This window comes from Triticum aestivum, chromosome 6B, assembly GCF_018294505.1.
Source record: "Triticum aestivum cultivar Chinese Spring chromosome 6B, IWGSC CS RefSeq v2.1, whole genome shotgun sequence".
Taxonomy (NCBI): domain Eukaryota; kingdom Viridiplantae; phylum Streptophyta; class Magnoliopsida; order Poales; family Poaceae; genus Triticum; species Triticum aestivum.
Window position 1 is genome coordinate 542,208,618 of NC_057810.1, and position 10,507 is coordinate 542,219,124.

Sequence of the window (10,507 nt, forward strand, 5' to 3'; positions counted from 1 at the left end):
TTCTGAATCTCCTAAAAAATGGAAACATCAACATTTAATAAAAAATTATAAACAATTTTTAAGTTCCAAATAATTTTTCAAAACGGGGACATGTTTTGAACCACCCGAACATTTTTTGAAACTTGTGAACAAAAATTTGAAACTGAACAATTTCAAAACTCAAAAATGAAACTATGCACATTTTTTTAAATTTGCGAACAATTTATTTAAAACGGGAACATGTTTTGAACCGCTTGAACATATTTTGAAATTTGAGAACAAAAATAATGAAAACAGGAATATTTTTTGAAACTCCGAACAAAATTCAAAAGCACAAACATTTTTTGGATCAATGAACAAAATTTGAATACGGGAACACTTTTTGAAATTCCAAACAAAATTTAAAAAAATGAACAGTTTTAAAACTCCCGAACAAAATTTCAAAACGCGAATAATATTTTAAAAAGTGAACATTTTTTGAATATGTGAATTTTTCTTGAAATCGGAAACAATTTTCTGAAACTCCGGAACAAAACACAAACAAAATTTTGAAAATCGAACATTTTTTGAAAATATGAACGTTTTTTGTAAAAGAGAACATTTTTGAAAAAGGAAAACAAAAAACAAAAAGAAAAGAAACAATAAACAAAAAAGGAAAAGAAAAAGGAATCAGAATAAAGAAAAAGAAAAGGAATGAAAAAAAACGGTTCAGGAACCTTCTAGAAGGTTTCCAAAACCAGAGAACAAATTCTGAAACAGAGAACAAATTTGAAAAATCCCGAACAAATTTGGAAGAGCGAACATTTTTAGAATATATGAACAAAAAATTGAAATCTAGTTCATTTTCTGAATTTCAAAAGTTTTGAACTTTTTTGTGTATCAAGAACAATTTTTGTATTTTGCGAACATTTTTTCAAAAACTGAACAATTTTTTTTGAAACACAAACAAAACTTAAATTTTTTGATATTTTTTGAAAAAAAGAGAAGAAAAGAAAAAGAAATAAAAAGTAAATAAAAATAAAATCCTAAACGTTTTGTAAAAATAAAATAGAAAAATATCAAAAAGAAAGGAGCAAGAAGAAAAAAAAAAGACAGAAAAAAGAAGGGGAAAAACGAAAAAAGGAAAGAAAAATCAAAAAGAAAAAACCGGTTCAGAAACCTTCTAGAAAGTTCCTAAAACCGGAAAAAACCGGCTTGGAACATTCATAGAAGGTTCCCAAAACCAGTAGGATTGGAACGCTTAACAGGCTGGCCCGCCCACGAACGCTCGAGCGATAGGGTGTGCGGAACCCCGACTGTTTGCCGCAAAGAGCGGCAAATAGGATTTTCCCCGGCCAACGCACACGGGCGTCCAATAGGATTCGCCCACAAGGTGAACCCGGCAAAGTCGCTTCAGCCCACGTGAGGGTGGATGGGCCGCCTCCATGTCGCCCGGTCAGATCTGCCGTCGCCCGCCGGGCGCCGGCCTTCCCACCACTCGCGCACCCAATCAAGCCCCTCCTCGCGTCCGATACGCGCGAGGCCGGGGAACCCCACACCTGAAGTCCAGGCGAGTGTGCTCGCTTGTCTCGACGGTCGCCGTCCTAGATCTGAACCTGTCAGGCGACGACCTTTCCTCCTCCGTTGCCGCCCTCGCCCCGGTCCACTCCGGCGGCCCCTTCGCCCTCTTTAAACCCCAGCACCTCAATCACCTCTTCACTCCACCGCCGCCGAAATCCAGGCCCTAGCGCGACTTCGCCATGGCCGCAGCACTCCTCCTCCTGCTCCTCCTCCTGGTGCCGCCCGTCGGCCTCATCGCCGCTCTCGCCTTCCTGACCCGGCCACGGGCCGCGCGAATCCCGCTCAAGGGCCGCCACGTCTTCATCACCGGCGGGTCCAGTGGCATCGGGCTCGCCCTCGCCACGGCCGCCGCGCGGGAGGGCGCGCGGGTCTCCATCCTCGCGCGCAACGCCGCCCGCCTCGACGACGCGCGCGCCGCCATCAGGCTTGCCACGGGACAGGACGTCGGGGTCCACCAGGCCGACGTGCGGGATGCCGCCGCCGTGGCACGCGCACTCGACGAGGCCGGGCCAGTCGACGTGCTCGTCTGCAACCACGGCGTGTTCGTGCCGCAGGAGCTGGAGAAGCAGGACATGGAGGAGGTCAAGTGGATGGTGGACATCAACCTCATGGGGACCTTCCACCTCATCAAGGCCGCGCTCCCTGCCATGAAGGCACGCACCCGCGAGACCAGTCTCCCGGCGTCCATTGCCATCATGTCATCGCAGGCTGGTCAGGTATACAGTATACAGGGTTCTTTCGCTGCTTTGCCAACAATGCAGCTAAAGTGTTTGATGTAATGTCTCATGATGGGAGATAAAGCTCAAATGATATCTTTGCTGTAGGTTGGTGTTTATGGGTATACTGCTTACTCCGCGAGCAAGTTCGCACTAACTGGACTTGCAGAGTCGCTGCAGCATGAGGTCGTTTCGGACGATATTCATGTGTCGCTGATCTTCCCTCCTGACACAGAGACACCGGGTCTTGTCGAGGGTATGTATTGATAATATATGTTTGAACTTTGAAGTGATTGCTGAATTATCTAATTAACTTACAATCTTCTTTCCCGTCGAATTTCTCACATGATACAAAAATTATTAGATGATTTACATCTCTGAAGATTGTGACACGGTTGAGTAATTGGTGTAGTTGAGACGCTTTTTAGATCCTCAAAATTTCAAGCTTATGTACTGATGAAAATGTAATGCAAACAGTTTACTTAAAGGATCATAAGACCAGTACAACCGAAACCATTTGATTAGTTATGCCTACCAGTAAATTTGCATTGACAAAGTGATGAACTGATCTTATGTAGATATAATTTCACTGCTAGTTAAATAGCCTTATTTGATTCTTGCAAGCTGCACTGTCCTGATGGAAGAACGGAAAAAAAATATAGTTCTGATTTTTGGTATGATTTTTAAGACCATGAACATTTCATTTTTTTTCTAGAATATGCACAAGCGTGCATATCATATATTGATAGGAGAAAATGGGTGCGAGAACCCTCCACCTGACCATGTACATTTCATACTCCCTCAGTTCCTAAATAGTATAAGTCTTTCTAGAGATTTCTGTGCGGACTACATACGGATGTATATAGACGTATTTTACTGTGTTGATTCACTCATTGTGCTCCGTATGTAGTCCATATTGGAATCTCTAAAAGGACTTATATTTAGGAACGGAGGGAGTAGTTCTTAACAGACCCAATTCTGGAGCTACTCCCTCCGTTCTGGATTAGGGGACCAGCTGTGCACATTAGTGTTGTACTCCCTCCGTTCAGAAATAAGTGGCATGGTTTTAGTTCAAAGTTCAAATTTGAACTATAACCATGCCCCTTATGTCCGAACGGAGGGAATATCCAGTTCACATTCATTTCACACTTTACTCTCAAAAAGAAAAATAAAAAGAGTGCATATTCATACAGTGAAACTGAAGCATGACGGGTACTTGGCTGTTTTCTTATTGGTTGCAGAGAAGAAAAAGAGGCCAGAGCTTACCACTATCATAGCAGATTCATCTGGTGGAATGAAGGCTGATGATGTTGCTATGAAGGCTCTAAACGGCATCAAATCTGGGAGGTTTATTGTCCCCTGCAATTTCGAGGGAGCAATGTTAGCTATAGCCACTTCTGGTCTAACCCCCCAGAGTTCCCCGTTAATTGCATTCGTGGAGGTGATCGGTGCTGGACTGATGCGATTTGTAGCACTATGTTTCCAGTGGAATTGGTTCTCTACTATTGAGAACTGGTACGCCAAGAACAAGAAACATGGGTGAAAGCCCAAACTAGCCCTGAGATTCCCAGATTTTCATAGGACTTTATACAACCAATAATGTACATTGTTATCCCTGCACTGAATGTATATCCCGGTTGTATTTTGGGATACAAAATGTATATCTGGGTTATTATTTTTGACCAGATATACTTAGCACGTTGTACACTTGTACTGGACAGAAAGTTAATAGTCCCCTTTTGCCTGTGTTCTAATCTTTCTGTTATTACTTTTAGTAATATAGGAACAATATATGTACTAGGTAAAGGAATAAATATGGACGAGGTGTTTTGGCTAGCCGGGGAGTGAACAAAACAATCATGAAAAATACGAAATAAATTCAAAATTTTCAGAATTATTTTTGCGGAGAAAGATGACTGAGTGCTTGATGTCCCATTTGGATATCTGAGCTGCTCTCCGCAAAGAATATATCAAATTTAGGGTATGTGAAAAAGTTTACTGTTTGTGCACTATTTGAATCTGATTTTTGTTTTTTACTGAGAGCTACTCGGATGTCCAAATGCAAATTTGGCATCCACTTCGCGCCCTCAAACATCTTACGTGCAAAAAAAAGTCGGGGTTCTTCGAATTTTTCTAGCTTTTTTAATTTACTGTTTGCCAAATGCAGATGTTCTCGGGCTCAGAATTGGATGTTCGAACAAATATATACTACTACCTCCATTCCTACATATAAGACGTTTGGGCAATTTATATATCAGTGCCAATTTTCTGGTGCCATTTCTAAATGAAAAATGCATCCACAGTTCCGTCTGTTTGATGAGGCAAAATCCATGATATCTGAGGTTTCGTAAACAGCAGAAGTTTTGCTGTGGATCGTCGAAATAAGGATCGATGGAGGAGATCACTTTGGGTGGCCCTGGAAGGTACCAGTCCTCGCTCCGCGGAGAGGTACACGGCAACCCGGGGAGACGATGAGGCAGCCCGAGTGAGATAGAAGCAGCACAGCTTCCGCTTCCGGTCCTCGCCATCGAGATTCACCCATGGCCTCCACCTCTTACTGCGCCACTCCATCTCCGGCACTACGATGCTCTGCCGCCTTCTTCCCCACCTTCGCTTCTCCGCCTCCCGTTCTCCGCCTCGCCGTTCCCCCGCTCCTCCCCCGCCGTCTCGCCATATCCCCACCGAGAGTTCGAATTCCAGCGGTGGCGTCAGCTCTGGAGTCCCTAGTGCAGGAGTCCGACGACGAGGACGAGGAGGACGACGAGTCTGGTATGTTCAAGGACCAGGCGTGGGCGTCGGCCGACGAGAGGGACGCGGTGCGGTCGCCGGAGCTGGTGGTGCCCGAGCTGGAGGAGCTGCCCGAGCAGTGGCGCCGCTCCAGGATTGCCTGGCTCTGCAAGGAGCTCCCCGCCTACAAGCACTCCACCTTCACCCGCATCCTCAACGCCCAGCGCAAGTGGCTCACCCAGGAGGACGCCACCTACGTAGCTGCACATTGCCTCCGCATCCGCGACAACGACGCCGCCTTCCGGGTCAGTACCCTCGCAGGCTCACACACCCACCTCTCCCATAAGGCCATAACATTTTCGAGTAATTTGCTCTAATAAATGTTCATCTGGTTTCTTGCTGCCCATGAACTGTTCGACGAATTGCCGTAGCTGCATATACACGATGGGTCGATGGGATGGATCATAGATGTACTCGTTGGTTGTTTTCAGGTGTTTAGCTGGATGGAGCGGCAGTATTGGTACCGCTTCAACTTTGCGCTTGCCACAAGGGTGGCTGATTTTCTCGGCAGGGAAGGCAAGGTTGAGAAATCCCGGGAGATGTTTGAGGCAATGGTCAAGCAGGGCCGTGTGCCTGCCGAGTCCACTTTCCACATATTGACCGTTGCATATCTCAGTACGCCCAGGGGACGTTGCCTTGAACATGCTTGCACTATCTACAACCAGATGATACAGATGGGCGGTTACAAGCCTCGCCTAAGCCTTCACAACTCCTTGTTCTGCGCACTTGTGAGTAAGACAGGAGGAACTGCAAAGCACAACCTCAGGCAGGCTGAGTTTATCTACCACAATCTGGTCACCACCAATCTTGAGGTGCACAAGGAGGTCTATGCTGGGCTCATCTGGCTTCACAGCTACCAAGATGTCATTGATAGGGACAGGATCATAGCTCTTAGGAAGGAAATGAAGCAGGCTGGTTTTGATGACAGTATTGATGTGCTGGTGTCAGTCATGCGGGCCTTCTCCAAAGAAGGGAGGGTTCAAGAAACTGAGGCAACATGGCATGAAATTCTCCAGAGGGGTTCAGAACTTCCTGCTCAGGCCTATGTCTGCCGAATGGAGGTTTATGCTCGAACTGGTGAGCCTATGAAATCCATGGATATATTCAGAGAAATGAAGAGGCAAAGTATACCCCCAAACGTTGCAACTTATCATAAGATAATTGAGATAATGGCAAATGCTGAGGAGATAGATGTTGCGGAACAACTTATGGATGAATTTTCTGAGAGTCATATGAAGCATCTGATGCCAGCATTTCTTGCCCTGATGTACATGTATTTGGATCTTGATATGCATGAGAAATTAGAACTAACATTCTCGAAATGCCTTGCTAGGTGCCGTCCAAATAGAATCCTGTACACCATCTATCTAGAATCACTGATAAGGGCTGGAAATGTCGAGAAAGCTGAGGAGGTCTTCGATGAAATGCACAAAAAAGGGACGATAGGTACTAACACAAAATCTTGCAACATCATGCTAAGAGGTTATATTTCTGCAGAAGACTATCAGAAAGCTGAAAAGGTTTATGATATGATGTGTAAAAAGAAGTATGATGTACAAGAGGATTTGTTGGAAGAACTTCAGACTGGTCTCCGTCTTGGTAAGAAAGTCGCTGTTAAGCCAAAACCCGTGAGCATGAAGTTGGATCAAGAGCAGCGTGAGATTTTGATTGGTTTGCTTCTGGGAGGCACACAGATTGAATCTCATGCACAGAGAGGGGTCCATATTGTCCATTTTAAGTTCCAGGAAGATTCTGATGCCCATTCGGTCTTAAGGGTGCACATTCATGAGCGTTTCTTTGAATGGCTGACTTCAGCAAGCAGATCATTTGAGGATGAGAGCAAGATACCTTATGAGTTTTCAACCATACCTCATTTACATTTTGGTTTCTTTGCTGATCAGTTCTTTATAAAAGGTCAGCCTGTTCTCCCAAAGCTTATCCATAGGTGGTTATCTCCACGTGTTCTAGCGTATTGGTTCATGTTTGGAGGCTTCAAACTCTCATCAGGTGATATCGTTCTCAAGGTCAGTGGTGGGAACAGTGAGGGTGTTGAAAGAATTGTAAACTCCTTGCATCCACAGTCCTTGTCTAGTAAAGTGAAGAGGAAAGGGCAATTCTTCTGGATAGGTTTTCAGGGGAGCAATGCCGATTCTTTCTGGAAAGTTATAGAACCTTATGTATTGGACGGTTTCTTGGGTTTGACAACACAGGAAAGTGGCACCGCAGGTTCTGGTGATGACCAAGAAACTGATACTGATTCTGTTGATGATGCTCATAAGTATGGAAGTGAAGAGTGAATACCAGGGAGTAGGAGATGTCTGGTGACTGGTGGCACTGCATCAACGTCAAGTTCTTGCTGCGGACAGATGTGCTATATTTTAGTGGTTTGGTGGTAGAGCTTGAAAAGTCTCCAAGTGGCGGTTTTCGTTTGTAAAGGTTATTTTCTGCCAAACTTGATCACCCTTTATGGCGATGGCCTGTGACCGCTGTGAACTGACATCAAAATTTTTTTTCAGTGGAAAAGTGAACTGGGGCTCTGCCCTTATAGCTTGTAACGTAGACTGAAGACAAATATTCAGGAAGTAGTTCATTACAATCTGAACATCGGAAGGAACACAGCTTCACAAGCCTACAGATTGATCAGGGTTTTGTAACGTATACTTTTACTTTGTTGTACACCTTCCTAGTAAGTACTAACAACATGTTGCCCGTATTGATCTACCTATGTAGCCATCTGCATGATAGATTTGCACACTAGAGACTAGGCAGAAAATTTGTGGATTCTGTCGACCACTTACAGTACGTTATTAAACATAACGAGAGTGGCATTTTGGCTCCTAGGTATAGATACACCTATTATGAAATATGTATAAAAACACATTTCAAAATGTTAAAAAATTTCTAGAAAAAACCCGTGTGTACATACGGACATCATATGTCCGCACACAAAGTTTCGGTGAAATAGGACATATTTTGTGGCATGTATAAAAAGAATAGGACATATTTTGTGGCATGTATAAAAGGGATACAAAATTGCCTCGTGAATAGCTATAATCAGGCATCAAAAATTGTCTTTTTTTACATAAGCCACAAAAAGTCCGTTTTCACCGAAACTTGGTGCACGCACGTATAATGTCCGGATTTACATGTGGGATTTTTTCTCGAATTTTTTAACTTTTTAAAATGTGTATTTAGACAATGGGTGCATATACACCTATGAGTCAAAGTGAATTTCCAACAACATATGACTCACCTGTTCTCATTTGCCAAATCTTTTTTATTTCTTTGCGAAATTTTCATGGATTGTCGCTAATGGCAGTACATAATAATCTGTAAAAACGTATATTTGTTCCATGATGTCTGGCAGAAAAAACATTTACCCTTCCAGAAAAAGGCACGCAGAGCATTTGGCAGCATCTTAGCTAGTGATTACATGTGTATGCAACTGAGATATATAGACTACTAAAATGGCTTAACATTCCTACGGATTAATCTATGATCAGGTGAAGACAAAGCAAACAAAGAATTTCTACTGACCCACAGAGCCATAACCTATGCTACCAGTAACAAATTTTGTTGATTATTATTAGGCACGCGTCGTGGAGCCACGTGTCACTCCCTAAAAGTCATCGCGCAAGAGTTTGTTGAGCAGGTTGGTGAGGAGCGCGTCCCTCCGCTCGGCCCTGGCCTCCTCCCTCATCCTCCTTTGCTCTTCGCGCTCCCGCCACGCCTGCTCCAGCATCAGCCGCTCCCGCTCCAGTCTCTGCATCTCCTGCCGCCACTGCTGCTCGAAGGCCAGCCGCTCCTGCGCGTGCCGCGCCGCCGCCTCCTGCCGCTGCGCGTCCAGGCGCTGCTGCTGCTCCAGGAAGTCCTGCAGCACGGCGCGGACGGAGGACGCCGACGACGCCGCGCCTGCGCCGGCTGCGGTGCTGCCGCTCGGCCTCGTCTTCTGCTGCGTGTCCTTCATCTTCCTCCTGGTTCCCGGGGGCAGTTCGTCGTCGTCGCCGGTCTCCTCCGACTCGGTCGCGGGTCTCTTGAGCCTCCTCTCCTCGGCGGGGTTTCTTCCCGGACCTTCGTCAGACCCGAAGCGCTGCCGTTGCATGCTCCCGCCGCGCACCGTGGAAGACGGCGTGATGTGATTGTGATTGTGATCGCTCGCGCGCTCGCTCGCCGGCCTGCCACGCTCACCATGGGCCGTGCCGAGGCCGCGGGTTGATAAAGGGTGCGCCTACGCGGCTACGCGTGTTGGTGCTGGTGGGTGTGGAAGGGGTCGCCAGGGCCAGCTTTTGCATGCAGCAGCCGTTGGTCTCCTTCGCTCTCGTGTTCTCTTTTCCGACGCCTCTCGAATTCCTCGTCGGTTCACACCCGCCGGCTGGTGAGAACGGCTTTGGCCCCGTCCACACTGGCGACGCCACGCCACGCCACGTCATGCTCTGCGAATGGATGCCCGCGCGCCGCCTCGTACCTCTGCAGGTGCTGCTCGCATCGCTGTCCGTTTGACCGGTTTCTCCCTGGATAGCGATGACGTGCACGCACGCGCGAGCGCGACCCTGTGCCCGCGGCGTCCGGCAGCGCCGCTGTCAGCCTGACGTGCCGTGTCGAAGGAAAAAAAAGACGAGACTTGCTCGCGGTCGCAGGATAATGTTTGACATACACTCTGATGTTGCCATTGGTCGCGTGAGGATTTGTTTGTTTGTTTGATTGATTTTCTGCCGTCGGTGATCAATCACGTTCTGTATCGGCACCGCGCGCCGGCATGTGCTCTAGGATTTGCAGCCCACGCTTTTTTGAGCCCGATGGTTTCTTTCGTGTGCTGATCTCCTGTTCAGGACGGCGGGGGCTAGGAGCAAACTCTATCAGATCATGTAAAACAACCCGTCAGCCGTAATAATCGTTTTGATATGTTGGGTTTTTTTGGATAGCTTACCACATATGACATGTGGTCAGCCGTAATAATCGTTCATATAGCGGACGGGAACGAATTTTCTGTCCGGAACAGCCGGTATATTCGGCCGTCCGGTAATTTTTTTGCGGGATGCAAATTCTTTTTTTTTTTTTGCAGGATGCAAATTCCAGGCCGAGTCTGGCATATCTACGGTTTCCCTATCCTTCCAGCTGCTTGGCGCGAAGGAAACTTCCGCCCTTTCCGTTCCCACCTCACTCGCCACCGTCGTCGCCTATGTCGTCGGGCCTCCGTTGTCCCGCCTCGCCGCGCCGCCAACCTACCCTATGGAGTAACCACAACCAATGCACCGCCACCCCCAGCGATGCCACTCCGTCCTCTCGCGGCCATGCACGCCTGCGCCGCGCCAACTCCTTCCATCACCGGCTCCAAGCAAAAGTGGCAGGGGAATCACCTCGTGCAAGGAGGCGTGCCTCCTTTCTAACGGTGTCCTAGACTAGGGGGTGTTGAGCACTTCGGCCTGCCAGTCATGGGTCGGGCAGGGGAATCACCTCGTGCAAGG

General features: G+C 46.8%; 3 protein-coding genes across 4 annotated transcripts; 2 read left to right on the forward strand and 1 right to left on the reverse strand.

The window, feature by feature from the left end:
• The first annotated feature begins 1,471 nt into the window (after positions 1-1,471).
• Positions 1,472-4,009, forward strand: LOC123137892 (3-dehydrosphinganine reductase TSC10A). Its single transcript, XM_044557756.1, has 3 exons — positions 1,472-2,255; positions 2,364-2,511; positions 3,497-4,009. The coding sequence occupies exons 1-3, from the start codon at positions 1,719-1,721 to the stop codon at positions 3,796-3,798; spliced, it is 987 nt and encodes a 328-aa protein (XP_044413691.1). The 5' UTR covers positions 1,472-1,718; the 3' UTR covers positions 3,799-4,009.
• A 668-nt stretch (positions 4,010-4,677) lies between these two features.
• LOC123137893 (pentatricopeptide repeat-containing protein OTP51, chloroplastic) lies at positions 4,678-7,856 on the forward strand. Of its 2 annotated transcripts, XR_006468575.1 has the most exons (3): positions 4,678-5,287; positions 5,474-7,478; positions 7,559-7,856. XR_006468575.1 is itself a non-coding variant. In XM_044557757.1 (2 exons), the coding sequence occupies exons 1-2, from the start codon at positions 4,796-4,798 to the stop codon at positions 7,337-7,339; spliced, it is 2,358 nt and encodes a 785-aa protein (XP_044413692.1). In that variant the 5' UTR covers positions 4,678-4,795; the 3' UTR covers positions 7,340-7,856. The 2 variants fall into 2 exon arrangements, 1 of the variants encoding a protein (XP_044413692.1); XM_044557757.1 differs by having other exon boundaries at positions 5,474-7,856.
• A 512-nt stretch (positions 7,857-8,368) lies between these two features.
• Positions 8,369-9,312, reverse strand: LOC123137894 (trihelix transcription factor GT-3b). The gene has a single exon (XM_044557758.1). The coding sequence runs from the start codon at positions 9,142-9,144 to the stop codon at positions 8,662-8,664; it is 483 nt and encodes a 160-aa protein (XP_044413693.1). The 5' UTR covers positions 9,145-9,312; the 3' UTR covers positions 8,369-8,661.
• Between the last annotated feature and the right edge of the window lie 1,195 nt (positions 9,313-10,507).